Source organism: Mustela putorius, unplaced genomic scaffold, assembly GCF_011764305.1.
Source record: "Mustela putorius furo isolate JIRA1106 unplaced genomic scaffold, ASM1176430v1.1 tig00003875_pilon_pilon_pilon, whole genome shotgun sequence".
In the NCBI taxonomy this organism is placed as follows: domain Eukaryota; kingdom Metazoa; phylum Chordata; class Mammalia; order Carnivora; family Mustelidae; genus Mustela; species Mustela putorius.
The window spans coordinates 560,232-582,895 of record NW_025422026.1 but is presented as its reverse complement, the minus strand read 5'-3'; the positions used below and the strand labels follow the sequence as shown (position 1 = coordinate 582,895).

Sequence of the window (22,664 nt, the reverse complement as noted above, 5' to 3'; positions counted from 1 at the left end):
CTCCAGCCCGAGCGCCGCCCCCAGCCCGAGCGCCGCCCCCAGCCCGAGCGCCGCCCCCAGCCCGAGCACCGCCCCCAGCCCGAGCACCGCCCCCTCCCCGAGCGCCCCGCCCACCCCCGAGCACCGCCCCATGTCTTTCTTTGTTTCCTCGTCCGGATCTCTCGCGATAGCCGCGCGGCAAATCTCGCGAGCGCAGCCGCCCGGGCTCCACGGCTCTCGCGGTGTTTGCACGAGACGGCCCCTTCCTGCTCCCCCGCCGGCCCGCCCGCCTTCCTCCCTCTCCCCGCCCGGCCTCCCCCGCCTTCCCCCGCGGGTCCCCTCCGCACAGGGATACTATGCTCTCCGAAGATGGACGCCCCCGGTGCAGGTCAGTGCCCGCCCGGCGCCGCGCGGCTCGCTCCCCTCGCCGGGGGTCGCTCGACCGGGGCTGGCGAGCTCGGGCCGCGCTCCCTGGGGGCCCCCCCGCCGCCCTCGCCCGGGCCTGGGGCCTGCGCGGGGCCCGCCGCTGCTCGGCAGTCCTGGCGGGGGTCCCGCGGGCCCCTGCTGGGCCTCGGCGCCCGGCGCGAGCCCCTCCCTCTGCTGCGGGCTGCGGGCCGGGTGGGGGCGGTCAAGGCCGGGCTCCGGGCAGCGGGCTCCCGGCGGTGCGTGCGGCGGTGGGTCCCCCCACCCTCCTGACCAGGGTCCCTGCCCCTCCGGCTCCCGGCCCTCTGTTCTTCCTGCCCCCTGCCTCCTTGCCCCTCTGGCCCCCGCCTCCCCTGCCCCCGGCTCCCGGCCCCCTGCTTTTCCTGTCCCCCTGCCCCCCCCGGCCCTCCTGCTCCGCCTCCCCCCCGGCCCTCCTGCTCCCCCCCCCCCCGGCCCTCCTGCTCCTCTGCCCCCTTGCACCTCCTGCCCGCTGCTCCCGGTCCTTTGCCTCCGGCCCCTGGCCCCCTCCCCACGCCCCCTTCCCCCGCTCCGGCCCTTCCTACCGCCTGCCTCTGCTGTCGGCTCCCTGCCCTCTGCGCCCCCCTCCTGCCCCTGCTTCCCTCCCCCATGCGCTTCCTGCCCCTTGTTCCTCTGTCCCTCGGCCCCCTTCCCCCCACCCCCAGCAGGAGAGGGAACACTCGTCCTGTGTGAGGGGCTGTGCTCCTGTCTTCTCCCCTGGGCTCAGGGCGCTGCCCTCACGGAGGGTCTTGCCCACCCACAGCCATGAGTCTGCACAAAAGACCTGATCTGAAGGTTCTTCTCCACCCGCGCCCCCCCCCCCAGGACGTTGGGAGCTGGGAGCCCTCCAGTGAGACCCCCAGCTTCATGTTGTGCAAAACCAGAAAGACGTGGTCCCTTGGCGAGAATCTTGATTCACCCAGATATTTTCTCCTTCATTTCTAGCTTCAGTCTAAGACTAGTAGTCTTCCCTGCTAAGTTTTGTGTTTTGGTGTCCTTTTGATTTTGTCCACCTTGTTGAATGCTGTGTAAAAATCTGTCTTTCGATTATTTTTAAAAAATCAATCCTTCTGACAGTTGTCAGGTTTTCAGCTTGTTCTGTCTGTACTTAGCGTTGTTTAAGGACTTGTCTTCCTAAAGTCTGTACATCATTTAAATCATTCTTGGTTTTCCTCCCCTGGTATTCTTTGTTACCACATTTCAGGAATTAGTTATCTTACCTGTTTTTGTTTGACAGGAGTCATAATTTGAGCTGTGTTGTCCAATACCATGGATCCTGGCCACGTGTGATTCAATTTAACTTAATAAAAATTAAATTTTAAAATTCACTTCTTCCGTGGCTATAGCCACATTTCAAGTGTTCAGTAGCTATGTGTGGCCTGTGGCTGTCCTACTGGACAGCACAAGTAGAGAGCATTTGCAGCACTGCAAAAAATTCTTTTGGACAAAGTGGGTTTTCCAGTTATTTTCATTTTAAATTAAAGTACTTTGTAGCTGTTTTTAATGAAATTGTAATTTTTTTTTCAGGATATCCTTTTGAATACCTTATTGAAACATTGAATGACAGTTCACGTAAGAAGTTCTTCAATGTACCTAGACTTGGAGGCACCAAGTATGGTAATGTTGCTTAATTTGGGGGGGGTTGTTTAGTTTGTAATAATAAAAATGCATTTGTTAAGCTGAACTGAGGAAATGTTAAATTACTCTCACCATGTTGTAACAGGCAAACCTACGGTAACCTCTAACAGTTTAAAATCTCCCCTCAGGACAACTTTTGTTTGAGGGTGCCCGTCCATCCCTTTACTTCTCATTTAAAAATGTAAGTTAATTTAGCCATGATTTTTTTCCATGGAGAAACTAGTGCAATTTAAAAACAACAACAAAAAAATCTGCTGATGCTATTCTACACCTCTTACATGCATGCTTTACCTTTTCAAGAGAGCAGAGCCCAGGATTCTTTACCTGTCCTACGTGGGTAGGAATCGGCAGCGGGCCCCCTGATGGGAGTGGTGTTCTGGGGCTGGGCATGCTGTGTCCTGGCCTGTGTGCCCTTTGGGCAGCCCTTTCACTGAGATCTCAGGAGAGTGATCTTGGCTCAACCCTAGGGAATTGGATTGAAGTCTTGACTTTATTGACAGTTGAGCACCTGAACCAGCCAATGAAGGGAAGACCTCTTTGGAAGAGTGGTTTTTGTTTGTGTGGATTTTCCGGGAAAACTACTAGGAAAATAAATGCCAAATCTATTGCAGTACATTTTAGAGGGAACTGTTCTTTTAATCTTTTTTCTTGTACTATTTAATCGAGGTTACTTCTGTAATTTTTCTGTAGATTTTGATGTATTTAAGTATTCTAGACTGCCACTAGCAGTTTTTCTTGTACATTGTGAGAAAATTTCAATATTTTGTAGAAGAAAGCTGTCTTAGAAATAGGTTGCTTTTATAAATAAGAGGTCGTTTTTACCTTCCATGTTTAGATGCCAGCATTTATATTGAGAGAGGTAGGTTGTTTCTGTAAGTGCCACATGTCTTTAATTCACAGGGATGCCATCCTTTTCACCAACGATGAGTTCCTATTAGTTTTGAAAAGGGAACACCTCAATTGCTTATACATAAGAAAGATTTTTTATTTCGCTTTACTTCCTTGTAATACCTAGTGATGCTGTCCCGGAAGATTCTTAATCCATATTTTATAGCTTAATAAATAATAGAAGAACATATGTGCAGATAGTTTAGAAATTGGGTGTAAGTTTTTCGGTGGATCATTTGTGGAGATGTGCCCACTTGAAGGTGGCCTATATTTCTGAAATGAAGAAAATCAGTAGGAAACTTTCAAAAATAATTAAAATGCACTAAGAATGGTTCATGATGTAAAAGCTAAATTTTCTCTGGAAAATAAGTTTTCATAGGCATCTAGAGATAACTGAGTTTCAGAGTATCCAGGGTTTTTATAACCATGGAAAATACAGTAATAACACAGCTGTAAATAGAAATGATTTCAAAACAGATTTGGTTTTTATTTCCCTGGGATTAAAGCCCTGTTTTATTCATGGAGTGGTTATTATGAAAGGCTTATTAATAATTACGAGAGCAATTTTTTAGTAATTACTTGAGGGAATAAAGTTTGAAAGCAGAACTGACTTGGAGAGAGGAGTAACTGGAGCAGCAGGTTGTTTTGCTTGTTTATCATTAGAGCAGAGCGTGTGTGTCACCTTCTGGAGAGACCACATCGAGTGTCCTCGCCGACCTGCGCTCAGGGGGTGTCGCTTGGGGCCGGGCTTCGGGCCCCTGTGCCGGTGCCGGCCGGGTGGGGAGCCCGCTGTGGTGTGCTCCCTGCTAGCGGGGGAGAGTGTGCTCCGACCTCTCCTGTCCCGGGGAGGACAGACAGATGGGATGAGCTCCTGGCAGCCCCCTGCTCGCATGTCAGGAAGGCTTGCGGCACAGGGACCTGACACGCTTCCGAATGAGGACGTTAACAAATGGAGCAGGAATCCGGAGTTGGCAGACTGGGGCTGTGGTGCAACAGGGTCGGCAAGGACCAGGAGCCAGGCTTCTTGTTTTCTGTTTTGGTCTCGTGCTTTTGGTGGCAGATCCTGGTGCACCTGCAGGCCCTGCCCAAGCTCTAGGCCACTGGAAGGGGAGCAGGGGGAGAAGAGCCCCTGAGGGGCCCTGCATGTCCGCGGCCAGAGTGGCCGGAGGACAGAGGGGGTAGCCTTCCGGCATTTAGGGGGGATGGCGCAGAGAGAAGCACTTGCACAGTTGGGGAACAAACCAGTCTGGACTCCTTCCCTGGATGCCTCCTCTTCCTCTGTCTGTCCATGGGGCACAACACAAATCATTTGATTGCTGCTTTTTTATTGCTGTTTTATTTTTCTGCTTCCCAGGCTTGCCCTCATGGGATATTTACAGAAGTGGACACATTGTGCACATCAATTCCATTTTGGTCTTATACAACTTCACTTCCAGCAAACCGCCTTTTTAGGGATCCAGAGCTGCCTGTGTGGCCTTGGAGTGCACAGACTGCGGCCTTGCAGATGTTGAGTAACTGTGAAAATAGACCTGTTTCCGAGGGGGGGCAGTCATTGTCCCGGAGAGTCAGAGGCTGCTTTCTGTAGGAGTGAGGCCTCAAGCTGCCGGGGACCAGGGGACTCACAGAGGACAGTCCACACTTGGGGAGTTCGGTGCAGGGCAGGCCTCGAACGGGTGGAAGGGAAGGTGAGGAGGGCGGGGGAGGCCGTGGAGGGCTGCCGTCGGGAGGCCTGTTGTGGAGACTAGCTGTCCCTGAGCAGTGGGGCCCCTGCCGTCTGTCCTTCAGCTCCGCCCAGCCGCCCCGTCTTCTCCCTCCCTGACCAGCAGAGCCAAGGCTGGGTTTTCCAAATCCTAACTTGAAGGCTCTGAAAAAAAGTCTTACATATTTAGAGGTGTTTTTATTGTTTATAAGGAATTAGAGGGGGGTTGAGAATTGCAAAAAGACCCCATTACAGGCAGTGCAGAAACAGTCTCGTGTAGGTACAACTATACGTAAATGTGCTACTTTGAACAGAAACGCACGTGATGTGTGTTGGCTCATAACGTTTGCTTGTTTGTGCACTTGCTGTCTTGTGAACGTCTTTCCGTGTCCTGGAATGCTGGCGTTCTGTGCTGTCTGGAGTCCGCTTGGTTCCTGAGTCAGGGAGCGTGAGTTCAGGTAGTGGGATACCTCGACTTCATGGCAGCCTCTGACGGCCGCACGGCCCATGTGGGTGCACCATGGCCTCGCCCCTGTTGACACGCTGCCGTTCTGTATGTGTGACCTTGCGATTTCAATGCGGGCTTGTCATTCTGTAGGGTTAGTAGGTTGGACGTGTGCCGTTCTCCCTGCCCTAATCAACGTTTGTCTTTTCTACTTTTACTGTATACTGTGTGTTCAGTCTTCACCCTTGACATAAGGAACAGAAACTTGGAGAAAAATGTTGCAATTTCCAGACATCCGAAGACGCAGGCAGAAAGCACAGTCAGCGCTCGTGGGGACAGGGTTTCTAAGCCAGAGGCTGTTCCTTTTGTCACTTGAAGGCTGCCTGGTGTCTGTCCCTTTGCCCGCAGTCATCTGTTTCTGCAGCCTGCTTACTCATTTTGTGTAAGGCCCAGAGTAGCCACTGTTGGGTATGCTCTTACCATTGTCTTACATTGTCACTTAAGACTGGTTGTGGCCAAAACTGACTTTTTTGTCTATTTCTTTAGCCTAGTTTGGCTGGGCTTGTAATGTGGTCTGTTGCTGGAGCAGTTACCTTGCTAGGAGGGACAGAAGTCTATGTTTTCTAATCGTGTCTCTGCCCTGGACTGTGGAGGTGGGCTGTGAGGTGGGTTAGCAATGAAATAGTTCGCCTGGTGTGTTGACACAGTGCATGCCTTTCCAAGGATTACGTTTACCTAATATGATTCTACTATTCCAGGTATGACCATAGACTCACTGACCCTTCACATTTTGTTCCAAGGTTCTGTTGATTTTATCTCTGCTTTTGTTGACGTTTTCCGTTCTAGATTCGGCCCTTTGGGTGGCCAAGAAGAGACACCCACTACCTCAAACAAAGTAAGATTGTCATGCTGCTGAGCTCCCAGGCTGGTGAAATGTGGCTAGATCTCCAGAAAAAGGGCCAGAATTGAGGAAGCTCTGTATTTTCTCTCTCGAGGCTTCAGATTTTCTGTGCCCTCCACTGCACTGTAGCTCAGCCTCCTGCCTGCTGACTGTACGGGGTCCCCTGATGGCAGCCTCAGCCCCTGGCTTAGCTCTGAACACCTTGCTGGTTCAGTCTGCATACTTACTGATTGCAAATTCCTGGGAGAGGAATGTAATTGTCCTCCTGTATTTTCCCTCGTGAGGCTGTTGGTCACCGACCTGCCCAGGATTGGCTCTGGCTTCTGTGCTGTAGCCAGGGAGGTAATGGGACACAGAGGACTGTCCATTCCATGGGTGGCTGTTTACACAGGCTTCAGAGAGGTGCGTCTCCTGGTTAGCAGCTGCTGCCATATGACAAGCCCACTGGGAGAGAGTGGGGAGAGTGGGTGTTTCTGCACTCTCATCACTAATGGTACGGTTTTTATCTTCTCTGCCTTTGTCAGTGGGGGAAAAAATCTGAAAGAAGCAGGAATTGGTTTTCTTTTTTTCTGCCTTTTTACATTCTATTTGTGGCAGTATTTTTTTTTTTTTTAAACAGGTCAGTTCTTTATTGGAAATCTATTCTATCTGGCTTGGTACTAGTTAAGAGACAGAAATTTAGAGACAGAAACGAAACCTGGACTCTGATCTGATGTGGGCGTGAGTTAATCCTGTGGCCAGATCTGAGGGGGTTACGAGACCTTCTGGAACACTTTGTTAATCTTTTCTTCAGGCCCCTGACCTTGACCAGGGTTTCTAGGTTCACTCTGTAGCTCCTCCAGCAGGTGCTTGCCCATGGTCCTGCCCTCTCAGTCTGGACTCCAGAGCTACCCTCCTTGGGGCTTTAGGCAAGCCTTGAGTGTTCGTGACTTTTACCCCTTCCTTACCCTGGTGTGTCTTCCATCCCACTTAGTGTCTCCGGGCCCAGCTCTCAGCCAGTTCATGTTGCTGTCTCCTTTGGGTGATTTCTGCACCTGTTTAAACCTGGAATTTTCACGTGTGCAAAATGAACAAAACCCTTTTACATGGTCTGCTCATCTTCATAATATTGCTTTGTGGTGGGCAGAAAAGATGGTTTTATCTCCCCTTTTTACACATGGGAAAAATGAGTCTAACAATTAAGTAACTAGCCCAGCATCACATTACTTGTAAATGAAATTTGGTCTTAGACCCCTCTGTCTTCTGCTTGCAGACCAGTGCTGGATTTCCCTACTCCACACCATTGTTTCCCAGCTTGAGAGCGGGAGTCAGAGAGGTGCTGGCGTAGAGTACTGGCTGTGTCCGTGCTGTAACGAGTTCTGTCACTGTCTGCTTGAACAAGGTCCCGCTACCTGTACCTTAACCGTCTCCGTGGTGGAGGAGGATTTCAAACATCCCACTGATCCTTAAGGGGGTGCTTGTGGACCGTTGGTGGAGGCTGTGTGCCCGTGCTTGCAGGGACCATGGACAGCGCCACTGCGACAAGTGGGCCATCCTGGTGGGGATGGTGGCATGTATGAAGGGGCAGAAGTGGGAGGCTGGTGTTGTAAAAATTTTTTCAAACTTATTTTAAGAAGCCAGAAATTTGGATTTTTATATGAAAAAGTTATGGTTTTTCCATGTTGGAAATTAAAATGTTAAAACGCTAGGGGACAAGCATAGTCTGTCTGCAGACCAGCAATGTGATCCCCACACTAGGAGGTGAGCTGTACCACCTGATTGCAGCAGCAGCCGGTTAGCCTTGAATGGGCGGCTCTGCGGTCCCTGGGGCCTGGTTGTGCTGTGTCACATAGTAGACCTCAGCCTCTTTTCTGAGTCTGAGCCACCTGTGGGATCTTCCCCTAATCGATCACAAGGATATCATTTGTTATCATCTCATTTCAGAAGTGTGATAACACAAATTACCTACTTTTGCTAGTCTAAATTACCCATTTGTCTTGGTTCCCACGTGTTGTTCGTTACCTGTCCTTTGAGGATGGAATTCTAGGAACTTCTGGTTAGAAGAGGCAGAATTACCTAGTCTGCTTCTCTATTTGGTACACAGGTCTCTCAACAACACTGTTTAATTTGTTCAGCTGACACATACTGGGTACTCATGAGAGCAGCTCTATGCTCGAGAAAGCACACAGCGTAGTAGTGCGGACATGGTGGCATGGTGGCAACTACGCAAGTACAGCGCTTTGTTACGACACAGCAGTTTGGGCCAATCAGGAGACGGGATGGGGGACTTTAATGTACATCATTATGAACCGTGATAGAAGAGCACTTGCATATGGTACTATAGGGCTGATGGAGAGCACCCAAGGAGGGACCAGCTTGAAAGGGGTGCAGACCTCACTGGAGAAGGGCGGGCGGTTCAGCCCCCAGGATACCCAGAAGTTTGCTGTGTGGCCGTGCTGGAGTGGGCCTGGGGGTTGCTGGGGCAGGCAGGAGGTCCCCCCTGGAGTGCAGGCAAGGGACTTAGGGAAGCAGCAGCCAGCACTGAGATTGAGCTGGCCGGGCAGTCACCCTTCAGGATGCCCAGGCCACATGGAGGCTTGCAGAGGAAGTCCAGAAGCTGGCAGGAACAGCATTCTGCGCAGGAGTGTCTTGGTCCATGTACAAGCATAGGTGGAAGTCCTGAGTGTGCGGCTCATTGCATGGAGGCTGGTTCTCAGGTTGAGTGGGCTGTTGTGACACTAACGTGTGCGTACTTTTTATGTGTTGCATCATAAAGTGTGTCTACATCAGAAGATCTGAGTAACTCAGCGAACCTTTATTCTTCAACGACCTTCAGTGAATGTAATGAGCAGATGATGGTGGGATGAGGTCACAAACAGACAGGCTTATTTTGTTTTTTAGCAAATATCTGCCAAGTACCTCTGGTTGAGTAAATGTGGTCTGCCAGTTCTTTCCAGTGGAAATGGTGTTCTTTGGGAGAGTGGCTAATTTAGCTTCCAGTCCAAACCATCACACAAGTGTTTTCCCTAGGCATTCATACTCTGGTTTTGAGAGATGGGCTGTTGCACATACTGTCCATCTCGTCGTCACACAGAAAATGAAGGTTTGATCTCAGTAGTTGAGACTTAATTAAAATGAACACCTTTTCTGCTTCATCACAGACGTTCTTAAGTGAAGCAGGTATTTTGTGCGAAAACGAGCAGGCGATGAGCATGAGGACAGGTCAGTCCCACTGCCTTGAGCTCTGCTGGGACACCCGCTGTGTGCCCACTGTTGTTCTGGCGCCATCAGTGCGTGTGTCAAAGTAGTGACAAAGCACGTAATGTCTAAGTTGACTTTGCAGGTTCCAAAAAGAATTTTAGGGGCCTTCTGGAGTCCGGGGACCACTGGCATGGGGTAAGCATGGAGGCGGAAGGCAAGCAAGAGGATCTGGGTGAGAAATGCTGTGGTGGATGGGCAAGATTTGGGGGTAGCGATAGAAGTGGACAGATTCAAAGATGTATGAGTGGTGTCAAGGACGCTGCCTAGTTGTGATGGCGTGCGCCTTGGGGGGGCGCTGCTGCTGATCACTGAGCTAGGGGGCACCAGAGCAGGCGGTATGTGGGGTGGGTGGGGGATGTCACAGGTATCTGTTTAGGTACTGGTGAGTTTGGGAACACAGCTGTATTCAAAGACTGTGGTTCTGGAGCCCAGAAGACCCTGATTGTAGAGGACGGTTTTGAGATCATTGGTGCAGTCTTTTGAGGCTACAGGAATGATGAACACTCTTGAGGGGGGCAGTATGGTGAGAAAAGAAGTGAGCTAGCTGTGAAGTCTCGGGAACTCTGAAGATCGAGGAGCAGGCAGAGTACTGCGGGGAGGAGGCCTGGCTCAGTCGGTAGAGCATGTGACTCTTGATCTCAGGGTTGTGAGTTCAAGCTCCATGTTGGGCATAGAGCTTACTTTAAAAATCACAAAAATCAAGATAGGCAAAGGAGTAGAGGCTGGCTAGGAAGCCAAAACAGGGCTGCCAGAAAATATTAAGGACTCCAGCAAACTGGAGGCAGACGGGCGTAAAGGATCTTGAATTTTCCTCTCCTTGCAAGTTAACAAAGTAGCCTGACTTAGTTTCATAGGTGTGGGCAGTAGCCGGGAGACTCGATCAGAGACAGTGGATGGTTTATTACCCACAGCAAAGCAGTACTGGCATTTCTGTCGGTTTCCCAGGCCCCCGTTTCTCCTGGTGAGTTTGAAGAGGGCCAGATAATGCGTGTCACACGCACAGTGGTTGTGTTACAGGAAAGGAGCTCAGATTAATGGGACCCAAATCTTTCATAATGGACAGTAGGTATGCTTGCCTTTTCTCGAGGAGGAGATGCTGTCCGTATCTTCAAGGCCATTCACTGTATTAACTTTGAAGAATATTCTGGAACAAAGGCAGTTACTGTGCTTGCAAGTCATGCTGAACTGTGAGGTGGGGGACAGGGAACATGGTCTTCCCACAGCCCCTCTGAACTGGGGGGCGGAGAGGGAGCTGGGAGGAAAGAGCCTGACCAGGGCGGCAATGGCTGGCTCTCTTGGCCCGTGCTGAGGGGGTGTCACTGGTGTTTTAAGGCTAGAGATCAGGTGAGTGTGGACAGAACAGTGAGTGGAAGTCTGGAGAAACGGACTTGGAGAACTTGTCCAGAGCTTCAGAAGTCGCGGCCCTGCGCCCCTCACTGGGGCTGGAGGCCGCCGCCTGGGGGGAGCGGGCGGAGGGCTGTGGCGGGCGAGAGAGAGGCTGGCGGGCGACGCCGCGTCCTGCCAGGTACCACAGCGGGGGACGCAGAGCGTCTCCCGAGGTGGGCACTCGCTAGGGCCCCCGCTGCCTTCTCAGATGGGGAAGGAGAGGCTCCCCGGCGGCTGGGCGCCCGGGCGCCGGCGGAGTAGCAGGAGGTCGGCGGGGGTCTCGGGAGGGAGGCGCCGCGGTGTGAGGAGCGCGGGGAAAGGCAGAGAGGCCCTGCTGAGGCGGCCCCGGTGTCTCGGGGGTCGTGGGTCCCTTTTCCTCCTCCTCCTCCACGGGTCAGCGCCGGGGAAACCGCAGTGACTGTCGCAGCCGCGGGCCGGCAGCCGACTGAGAGCCTCCCGCGCCGCCGTGGGGAGCCGAGTGGGGCGGCCGCTGGGGAAGGGGGGCGCGCGCTTGGCTCAGACGCTGCCGGGAGCTCACCGTGTGACCCGGGGGGTCCGTCGGAGCAGCCCGCCCAACACTCGTGCACAGACTCCGGAGGAGTGATGCCCGCGGGGCGGGGGTGGGCAGGGTGGGGGTGTGCGCTGCGCTGCTCTCCCACAGGAGCCGGGCCTGAGCGCGGGCCCTCGCCGCGCCGTGGACGCGCTCTGGAGCGCGCTCGGGGAGGGTAGCCGGACGCCCCCGGGCCCCCCAGCCGGAGACGGCAGGCGGCTGCCAGCGGTGGGGGCGGACGCGGAGCGCTGCGAGCCCACGCTCTGAATGCCCCCCGGGGACGGGCCGCGGTGCGGGCAGAGCGCCCAGATCGCTGCCCCCTCACAGGTCCCTGCTATCCTTAGCGTCCTGGAGGGGGACCGCCGCGGGGTTGGCTCCTCGGTGAAGTGTCTGCCTCCGCCTCGTGTCGTGTCGTGAGCCCAGGGCCTGGCGTCCAGACCCGCGAGTGAGCGAGCGAGAGAATGAGGGGCACACCGGACCGGGCGGACGGTGTGGAGGCCGGCACGTCGGCCTCGCTCCTCGCGTTTGGCCGCGGGCGGTTATGGCTGAGCGAGCCGCACGTGCGGCTGGGCGCGTCTCGGTGACTGACGGCCGGCTCCCGCCCACGCGCTCGGAGCGAGCGTGTTTGCTCGCGCTTCCGCTGCGGTACTGAACTTCCGGGTGACGGAGCTCAAGGCCCGCGAGACCACTCAGGTGAGACGGACACAGTAGCCCCAGCCCCGAAGAAGGCCGCAAGGCCCGGCGGAATCGGTGCTGCGGTGCTGCTTCCGTCCCGCATCCCACACGCGTGTCTCCTCCCGCCTCCCTCCCGTGGCGCCCGCGCTGGGAGCGCCGTGTCGGAGGCCTTGCCTCAGCGACTCGGGTTGCCCGTGGCCAGAGCTCTCTCGGCTGGAAACGGTTTCCCCCTGGGGCTCGGAAGGCTTCGCTCCGTGGCCGCTTGGCTCCGCGCCGCCCTCCATCGGGCCGGGCTGGCCCGCGTCCCGGTCTGCGCCGCCGGTCGCCGCTCCTCCCCGTGGGCGCGGCCGTGCTGTGCTGTGGCCCGAGCCTCTTGAGTTGTGTTTGTCTCTCGTTCTTGTGGGTTCATGACTTTCGTTCTTTACTCTTCTCCGTGGATTTCAGGAGCGAGCGGACATAATCGCCCAGTTTGCCGTGTTTTATTAGAAATTTAAGTAAATGCTTTTTGGGAGGATCTTTAAACAAAAACCCTTCCTGTCGTCGTTTTTCCAGAGCGGTTAGCTACTAGAAAACCGGTCCGCGCACGTCTGGGACAGTGTTGCCGGGTGTTTGACCGCTGCGTCTGGGGCCGGGGCCGCGGTGCGGACGGAGGGAGGCCGAGAGCTCGCGTCTGCGCGGCTCTTAACGGTCCTCGAGACTCGCGGCCCGGTCGGCGCCTGCGGCTCCTGTTGCGGCGGGAGCACGACTCGGCGGGAGGCCGCTCTCGGGTGGCGCCTGTGGCGCGTGGCGGGTACAGGCGTGTGTGTCTGGCCGCGTGGTCTTTTGTCTCCTCACCTGGACCTTCGTTCATCCTTAACTTCTGTGAGGTGAACGTCAGTCCCGGCCGTAGGGACGGAGTCACGACCCGCTTTGGGTTCGTCGGCGGGTGTCCGCGTTGCCGACCTTCGCCGGAAACACTTCCACCGGTTCCGGAGCCTGGACATGCGCTTCAGCACACGTGGCTGCTGTGTGACGGGACTGGAAAGTATCGCGGCGCCTTTACCGCCGCTGCGACAGTGAACGGCGACTCCCTCCTGTGATGTGGAACGTGGCCCGTGGTCACACTTCCTGTCGCCTCCAACGGGCTCGCACAGGCCGGTGGCGACTCCAGCTCCGCGTCCCTGGCGGCCGGCGCGCGCCCCCTCGCCGCTTTCTCGGTGCCGCCCTGGTGTCCACGCAGCCACGCGCATCGCTCGGGTTGCTCCTTGGCGGGTCCTCTTCCGGCCGCGCTGCCCCGGGGGGGGGGGGTGGGGGGGCGGCGGGGGCGGCCGGCTGCCTCAGCGTCCGGAGGTGCGTGTGTCTGCGAGGACCCCGGTGGCGGGCTTGGCTCTTCACGTTCCGCAGAGCAGATGACGTCTCTCCCGTCCCGCGTCCGGCGGCGCTGGCCGTGTGGCGGGCGTCCGCGGGCTCCGTGCGCTCCGAGGCGGCGTGATCACGTCTCAGCGAATGTTCCAGCGCCGTCCAAGGCCCTTTTCGTCATGTCCGGCATGTGGGAGACGGGAGTGACACCCTCCCTCTTCTGTTGCCGGCTTCCGCTCCTCTCTGAGGGAGAACGTGCTCTTCGCCCTTTGGGTCCTTGAAATGAGGAAGGACGAGGTGAAGGATTGATGTGTTTCCCCTGCGTGAGCTCTCAGGGGCCGGACTTGCTGGAGGAACGTGCGTGGCGTCACTGAAGGGTTTTTCCCGCGTCCTCACGAACTAAGGGCTGTTGCTGTGTTTGATGCGTCAGTGACTCCGATGTTCACGCGGACCCCTCAGCGTGCCCGTTGGGTTCTGACACGGGGTGTCCCGGATGAGGGAGGAACTGTGGGAAGAACTCGGGCGTTTTCCTCTCGGTGGAAAAACAGTAGTTAGCGTCACAGCAGCTGGAGAGGCCGGGCCGGCCTTACTGGCGATCGTCGTCTTCGGGGCCTTTTCACTGAACAGAGCTGGAAACACGTTTTTTAAAAGGAGAAAATATATCATGAGTTTGTACCTATGATTCCAATTGAAATGGAGGGTTTTTTGTTGTTTTTAAGTTAGCTGCTCTGATTTTACACTTCTGTATCATTACCCTTAAAAGCCCTGGGTGTTTCCGGGGCGCCTGGGGTGCTCAGTGGGTTAAGCCTCTGCCTTCGGCTCAGGTCCTGATCCCAGGGTCCTGGGATCGAGCCCCGCATCGGGCTCTCTGCTCAGCGGGGAGCCTGCTTCCTCCTCTCTCTGCCTGCCTCGCTGCCTGCTTGTGATTTCTGTCAAATAAATAAAATCTTTAAAAAAAAAAAAAATCCTGGTTTCTAGCCACAGTAACACAAGTGCTTTTTGCCTGCCTTCCCTCGTGTGGGCAACTTCAGGCTGCACTCTCTGTGCTGATACCTGAACGTAGTTTTCTTTGTGGTACTTTTTGTCCTTTTTACGTGTCTTGCTCGGGAGATATCAGCCAAAATGTTGTGGGAGTAGATACTGACTCTTCAGTTTGTCCTTTCATTGTTCTTTCTGGAGACAAGACATATGTTATTTTTCATTTAATATATTTCTAATATGTTTAAAAGCTTCTGGTAGTATTTTCAAGTAATATTTTAAAGATAGTAAAATTATGTATTTAATAATATAATTTAAAACTTTATAATTGTTATACCATATGTGTGTTTTTACACTTTTTAAAATGCCTTTTCTTACTGAAATGGTAGGGCGCTGTGAACATTGTTTTGCACTGCGTTTTCTCAGAATGGTATGTTCTGGAGATCATTCCTAACCGACATGCAGACATCTTTGTCCCTTTAGACAGCAGCGCCAGGTCGGCTGTGTGGACCGCAAGGGCTCATGCAGCCGGGCCCACACTGACTCAGTCAGTCTCAAATCTGGTGTGACACTTGGGTGTGATTGAAAGCTTGAGGGCCTTGGAGTCAGTGTCTCTGATATACTTAAACGAGAACTCCAGGGTGAGTGACAATTAGCATGAAGTGATTTTGACTCCAATAAGCACCCTGATTTAAACTAACCACTTTCGATGGCAATCTTTAAAATTTATTAAAATTTATTACAGACTTCTGTACAGTTCAGGAATGTTTTCATTTTTATATTTAATTCGGATTTTCTGTGTCTTCCCTGAATATTGAGTATTGGTCGGTCTCACGTGCCTATTTCAGAAATGTGCAGCTCTTTCACAAATGTTTAATCTGCTTTTTTAGCACCTTGACTGATATATGGGAAATTCAGATTTAAAGTGAGCCCGGTATTAACATAAACGGTGTTTTCCTCTGTATTTACTGCAAATGAGTAAACGGAGCATCCCTGTATTTATCTAAGTGTTTGCTGTTAAGATTTTTATAGTATGCAGTTAAGACTATTCCCCTATTAATAGTAATACTCTCTCTGACTCAGATGTTCTGCCTTACTCAATACGGGTCCTGTTGGAAGCTGCTGTGCGGAACTGTGATGGTTTTTTAATGAAAAAGGAAGATGTCATGAACATTTTAGACTGGAAAACCAAACAAAGCAATGTCGAAGTGCCCTTTTTTCCTGCCCGTGTTCTTCTTCAAGATTTTACGTGAGTGGTAGAGTGTTTCCTTCATAAAATTCAGAGTCCCTGGTGGTTGGCTCCATTTGTAATCCTGAAGATTAGTCTATAAATTTAAAGAATTGTCCTGAGAAACAAACTGAGGGTTTTAGAGGTGGGGGGTGGGGGCTGGGTGAGGCGGGCGGTGGGTTTAAGGAGGGCACGGATCGCTTGGAGCATTGGGTATAATATGCGGACAGTGAATCTTGGACCACTGCATCAGAAACCAGTGATGTGCTGTACGCTTACTAATAGAACGTAACAACAACAGCTCTTTCTAAACTAAAGCAATTCAGTACAAGTGAGGTGCTTGTTTCTTGCACTCTTTATTGAAAACCTGCTTTTGCCAAACTCTCCCTCCTTGTTGTCTCCAGTGAGTGAGTGGGTTTCTCAGACTTAGGCAGACCCTTACTGCGCAGCTGCTGTACTGTCCCTCTCGTCTCCCCCATCACAGGAGATGCCCGACTCCTCTCTGTCCCTCCTTCCTAATCCATTCTGTCCGCAAGCTCTGTGGACTCTACCTCTGCGACGTGTGCTGAGCCCACAGGCCTCTTAGAGTTTTCCGCCTCTGTCCCAGTGCTGGCCCCGGTGCCCTCGCGGGACTGTCGCTCAACTGTTAGTGGCTCCAGCTAGTTCCCCTGCTTGCACTCTTACTGTCTGTGGTTGTGTTTTCACGGTAGATCATGTGACTTAATTAAAAATGTTAACCAGGGTCCTGTCATTTCCCCGTACGCCAGTGGACGTCCATCACACTTAGAATAAAACCCAGAGTTAGCTAGATAAATAAGAGCCTCCCCCTCAGCCGCTCAAATCTGGTTTGTACGCCACTCTCTCTCTTTACACCCCGTGTGCGTACTGTGAGAGCGCTTCAGATAGCATTCAGGGCCGCAGCTTGCCTGCTCACTCCTGTGGGGCCGGAGGTGTCTGGAGGCGGGTACATCTAGTCAGGAGCCCCGGGTCCTGAGAAGGCTCTGGGAGGGAGCGGGGATCCCATGAAGTTTAAGACAGGGAAAGAATTCCAAAGACAGGTCTCTGGAAGTTTTCTTTTGCCTCTAAAAGTCCTCTCTTGTGTTATTTGTGGTACCTCAAGTTCTCAGAAACATTGATGCTGATTCTCATGAAACCAGGATACATGAACTTTGGATAACAAGTGCATAATCTAACACAAGTTCGAACTAGAAAGGGATACATTTAGATATAAAAATGAATCAGTGTATGTTAATTATTTGAGCATATGAAAGTACCATTTAGACCATAATTTTCATCATTTTTTATTTATTAGTGGAATACCAGCAATGGTGGATTTTGCTGCTATGAGGGAGGCAGTAAAAATTCTTGGAGGTGACCCGAGAAAAGTTCACCCTGCCCGTCCGACGGATCTCACAGTTGACCATTCTTTACAGATCGACTTCAGTAAATGGTGAGTGAGCACAGATCTTTGTGGAGTTAGCTGTGCGGGGTAGCCGGCAGCCAGCCCCCTGGTTAGGGGAAAGGGGTTAGAGCCAGTTTGTGCCTGAGTGAAGGCTGTTTCGGTCAGTGCACACTCATCTAGAAAAAGAGCCGGTGAAGTTTATGTACTGATGAGTTTAACGGAGCCTCAATTTAGAATGGTATTTATGTTTGTAGATTTCTGCTGCATTTTTGGTAAAAATGAGTGAGCCTAGAACCTGCTTTGTGGAGTGAATTCTTGTTCATTATCTTTTGTTTTTTAACCTACGTCTCTTCAAGAGAGAATCTCAAGATAGGAGTGAGCCATGAATGTCTTTAATCAGTGGTAAAAATCACAGTGCTTACTAAAACTGTTTTTCCACATCTTCTATTTAAAAGGTCCCTGTGACCAAGTTCAGACTAGAGAAGACCTAATTCTCCTATGATCTTTGGCACAGACCACGACGATTGTCCCAGCCTGCAAGTGCTTTTGCCCTCCAGATTAGTTAGCCCTGTGGCTCTGTGCTGCTTTTAAGTTGTTATATGGGGAAAAACCCACTTGGGTGCTTGCTAAGCGTCATTTAAATTGTCCTGGAAGTACATGAAAATTATTTTCTTAGGCATATAGAATTGTGTTTTCTTCTCCGCAAATTTAAGTCACCTATTTCTGTTTTGTTTTTTTTTTTTTTGTAATCTGGGACTCGCTTTTGAAACCTGAGTTAAATGCTATATTAATGTTTGAACAACATTTACTTAGTTCCAGATAACATTGCCATGTGTGTGTTTTTTGAGAAGCTAACATTGTGTCACTTTTAAATGGTCGTATTCTGTTTCCTTTTCTGGAATGCTAGTGCAATACAGAATGCTCCGAATCCTGGAGGTGGCGACCTACAGAAAGCAGGAAAGCTGTCTCCGCTCCGAGCGCAGCCCAAGAAGCTTCCCTGTAGAGGCCAGACCACCTGCCGGGGACCGTGCGAGTCTGGAGAGCCGGGCCGAAACTCAGGAAGATTTTCTTCGCAGATTGAGAACACACCCATTCTCTGTCCTTTTCATTTGCAACCAGTGCCTGAGTATGGGATTTTTAAAAAATAACTGACTAGTGCTGGGTTATTTTTCAATTACAGAAGTCCCACCTTTTCCCTCCCCCCCGGTTGCTCTGATGTAGGCTTCTCCCATCCCCAATGAGACTGGTTGAGATGGTAGTGTCTGAATCCCACACCAATTTCTGTTCCATAGGAAGAAATTTCTTCAGATTTTTCTGTGATATATTTCATTTTTATGACTAACGTAGGCAGAAAAATGGGATCTCATCTTAAACTCTGAATTTTTTGTTTTAGTGAATCTGTACCATTCATATGTTCTTTATTCATTCATATTGCTTTTATGAATTCCCCATAAAACTATTTATAGTTTTAGCTTTTTTCTCCGACTAGAATTCTTGTTTTTTCCAGTTGCATGGAGAGCTTGATGTTAAGAATATTATAATGGTAAAAAGCCACTTACCATTGCCTTTATGGTGCTATGGGAAGCAGTGAACCTGCCCAGGAAAGAATTTTCTTCTTGGGAGTTGGTAAAATTTGCCAATAAGTAGTTTAAAAAAAAAAAAAAATTCTATACTTGAATTTTTGTATGCTATAAAGTTTCCAGATTCTGCTATTTTTAAGAATTATGTTGTTTACCCCGCTGTCTGTAGACTGGCAAAAGTTTTTTAAATTTAGTAAGAAAATGACCTACTTCTTCAAATTAAAAAAATGTAACACATGTGAAATTTAGGATAGCCAAGAATAATACCCATGCATATCTTATCCTGAGAGCCCATGATACATTAATTCATGTGTCTGTAAACTGGTTCTTTCAGATTCTCTGTGGTTGTACAGTTGGGGGCTCGGTGTTTCTGGAAGCCTCCGGTTGTAGTGACCTCACACGCTCTTCCTTTCTGGGAACTCAGTATAATGTGTGGGTTCCTCGGCATCAGATGAGGACAGTTTTATGTAAGCAGCCCTTGTTCCTGTGCCTAGCTGTCCTGTTGTTAGGTGCGTGTGGATGTTTGAGATGAGCATCCCTTCTTACGCAGAAACTAACTTCCTGGAAAGGTCTTACTGATTCAAACACCCTTGAGGGATTTTTTGGTTGCCTTCTCATGACCGGCAGGGTGTGAAATGCGAAGATGGTGTATTTTTAATTAAAAATACAATCTAGTATAACATTTTCCCTTAGTTTTGACTCCAGATTACAAAGAATTTGGATGGGTTGGCCTGTGGTCTCTGTCTGTAGAGAGACAGTGGGTCTCTGTGGCGCCACAGGGCCTTGGTGCAGCATTGGGTACAGACCCAGACGAGGAGTGGATGGGGAGGAAGTGGGCACCGGAAATCATTGCCGAGTTGAAAGTCGGGTTCTGAGCTTATGAACGAGGGACACTTCGTAGCGGTACAGGCTGTGGGATGTACAGTAATCAGACCAGCTCCCAGAGTCCTCGGGAAAATCTCGGTCAAGATGTGATGGGGCCTCGGGATCACTGAGCTGTGAATCAGTCACATAATCTTTGCGTTTTTAAAAAAAGTTGACGAGTGAACATCTGTAATGGTCTGGACCCTAGAGGACAGGTACAATTTAAGTTGTATTGATATCCTAGTCGACGCTTGATTACCAGCTGGAAGGAAACAGCTTAAAACTGCTAGAAATCATTCTTTATTTTCATTTTTGTTTATTTTTAAAGATCTTATTTCTTTGAGAGAGAGAACAGCAGGGGGAGGGGCAGAGGGAGAAGCAGCCTCCCTGCTGAGCAGAGCCCCATGTGGGGCTCAGTCCCAGGACCCTGAGATCATGACCTGAGCCAAAGGCAGAGGCTTAACCCACTGAGCCACCCAGGCATCCCTAGAGATCATTTTTTAAATGTCCGTTAGATAAAAGTAGCTTCCCTAAAGTGGCATAGTTTACTGCTTGGTAGTGGATTGTTTTTATCTCTTAGTTTAAATAATGCATGTAAAATATGTTTATGATCCATGCAAAGTAAACTGCCACTTACACAACAAATAGAACTTCCCACCTTGGGTGAGATGAATGCATTTTTGCTCAGAGCTTTCTGCACGTGCGCAGTGCGGCTGTAACACCACACACCAGGTGTGTGCTCGCTGACACACTCGCTGCTGCCCGCCTCCTCCTCCGCCTCCTCCTCCGCCTTGCAGAGGGGGCCCCGAGGACGGCTGCTGTGTCACTGATGGTTGCAGTCAGCTCGCACAGCAACGCAGGACAGTACGGTTTGGCGGCTGGGGAAGGCAGAGCCCTGGAAGTAGCTGCCCTGGATGCTCCTAAGAGCAGAGCTTCCTTGTTGAAAGGAAACCACCGATGCCGAGAAGTCTAGTAAATTGCTGTTCTAAGAATTTTTAAAATGTGTTTGTGTGCTTAAGAACAAATACTTAGAAACAAGACAAGTCTTTTCTGTGATCCATACATTTAATGCTGGATCTTCTTCCTTTTAGACCTGAAACAGTGTTAAAAAACCAAGAAGTAGAATTTGGCAGAAATCGGGAGAGACTTCAATTTTTCAAGGTACACATGATTTGGGGGGAATTTTTATATTTTTATATTTTTTGTATTTTATATTGAAATTCACAGAATATTGATGTGTGATATTTATGTCCTTTAAGGTAATGGGTTTTTTTTTTAAGATTTTATTTGATTTATTTGACAGAGCGAGCAAAAGCAGGGAGAGAGAGAGAAGGAGAAGCAGACTCCCCACTGAGTAGGGAACCTGTTGTGGGGCTCGATCCCAGGAGCTTGGGATCGTGACCGGAGCTGAAGGCAGACGCTTAACGACTAAGCCACCCAGGCACCCCTAAATGAGTAGATTTTAAATACTTTGGGGCAGTAGGACCTTTTCTTCCTTCAGATAAAATCTCAGAAACCCCAGTATATAAAACAGAATGAAAGCAGGTGGCTGTAATTTGAGGTGCGGGGAGGCTTTGTGCTTGTCCCCCACTCCGAGAGTTCTTGGGGCACAGCTGAAAACCACCATTTATCTGGACTTGTCGAACATTTCCCTTTGACTTAATTTAGCTTTAATCTGCACGACGAGTGTATATAGGGTCAGTGTCTGCATTTGTGTTCATGTGTCTCCTGTGAACTTGGACCATGTTGAACGTTGGTAAAGTGTTCTTAGTGTCAGTACTAACTCATATTTTGACTGTCAGCACAAACTGATACACTGACACTTGGATTTTTTAAATTTAAACATCATATAGTGGAGTTCAAGAGTTTTTAAGAACGTGGCTGTGATCCCTCCTGGAACTGGAATGGCCCATCAAGTCAACTTAGAGTATTTGTCGAGAGTGGTGTTTGAGGAAGACGACCTCCTCTTCCCAGACAGCGTGGTGGGCACAGATTCTCATATAACCATGGTGAACGGCTTGGGGATTCTGGGCTGGGGTAAGTAATCCACTCACTATGTTTAATTCTCGGGGGAGACGGTGTCAGGAACAGTATGCAGGAGTGTAGGCAGCCGGTCTTTACAGGCTCTTTGAGGCCGTTTCCTCATCTGCAGTAGTGGTGGCAGAACGACTCTGGACCTGAGGATGTGTGGACAGTGTGCCCCGCGCAGCACTGCTGTTGCGGAGTGGCCGTGGCGGACGTTGTGGTTACTCCCTGGTCCGAGTCCCGCGGGGCTTCTCCTGGCCTTCTCCTGGCCTTCCTGAGGACTCCGGATTCTTACAACCTGCTGCCTCTGGCTGCTCTCACGCACGCGTCTGAAGACGAGTCGTTGACTCCCCCGAGTGGGATGTGCGTTCCTGCCTCCTGGCCCGGCCTGGGCTGTTACCTCCGGCGGAATGTGCCTGGTCTCTTACACGGTGTCAGGTCTGCTGACTTCTTTGGTCTCCGCTGTCAGACGGAGCTGCTTCCTGAGGTTCTCAGGTGCTGGGTTCTCTTTTGTGTGTGGAGCAGAGTCCAGACGTCAGATGGTGTTCCAGGGACCAGCATCACAGATGCCACGTGTTCCCTGCCTTTAATAGAAAGTTGACACCAGTTTGCTTCAGCCCTGTGACTGGAGTCCTTCTTTTGGGGAGACTGAGTACTGACCACAGTCCAGAGTCCCGGCGGCTCTGAAGGGCGAGGCAGACAGGCGCCCAGGGCGTCCAAGAGCAGACGTTACACCAAGAACACCCGCGCTCTTCGCGTGCTGTGCTCACCGTCTTCTGTATCGCTCCAGGGGTCGGAGGCATTGAGACCGAAGCAGTCATGCTGGGTCTGCCTGTTTCTCTTACTCTGCCGGAGGTGGTCGGGTGCGAGTTGATCGGCTCATCAAACCCTTTCGTCACGTCCATAGATGTCGTGCTTGGCATCACAAAGGTAACTGCGCCAACCGCGTGATGTGGGGGACATTATGTGTGGGGCCCTGCGAGGGCAGGGTTGGGCTCTGCGCTACCTCCTCCGTGCTCTGGCCGTCTTGGTCCTTGCCTCATAGTGACCGTCACAGGAGTAGCCGCAAACACAGAACCCTTCCTTGGCGCTGCTAAGTACAGAAATGCTGGCTGTGCCGTTGTTCACTTGACCTGTTGCCTCTTTCATTCCTCGCTACGAGCCTGGAAGGGTGCTAGTGACCGTCCCCATTTCAGTTCTGAGAAAACAGAGACGCCCTCAGGTTGAATGACTTGGCAGAGGGTCACCGGGCTGAGCCGTGACTGCTGGAACAGGACACGTCCGGGCTCCCAGCCATCAGGCTTGTTGGCCACGTGGGTTAGAGAATCCTGTTGAGGAGAAGTAATCGCATCTCTTTAATACCTAACTGAATCATTTGCCCGTTAGAAACTATTTCTCCCCTGGAGA

At 51.2% G+C, this 22,664-nt stretch overlaps 1 protein-coding gene across 2 annotated transcripts in view; it reads left to right on the top strand.

The window, feature by feature from the left end:
* The first annotated feature begins 212 nt into the window (after nt 1–212).
* IREB2 (iron responsive element binding protein 2) overlaps nt 213–22,664 on the top strand; it is a 40,372-nt gene continuing 17,920 nt past the window's right edge. Inside the window, exons 1-8 of one of the 2 annotated variants that reach the window (XM_045067121.1) lie at nt 213–367; nt 1,948–2,037; nt 15,242–15,407; nt 16,699–16,836; nt 17,696–17,914; nt 20,324–20,393; nt 21,086–21,269; nt 22,048–22,187. In XM_045067121.1, coding sequence (XP_044923056.1) covers nt 349–367; nt 1,948–2,037; nt 15,242–15,407; nt 16,699–16,836; nt 17,696–17,914; nt 20,324–20,393; nt 21,086–21,269; nt 22,048–22,187 — 1,026 coding nt within the window. In that variant the 5' untranslated portion in view covers nt 213–348. The remainder of the gene's footprint in view (nt 368–1,947; nt 2,038–15,241; nt 15,408–16,698; nt 16,837–17,695; nt 17,915–20,323; nt 20,394–21,085; nt 21,270–22,047; nt 22,188–22,664) is intronic. The other variant, XR_006602636.1, reaches the window with a different exon arrangement.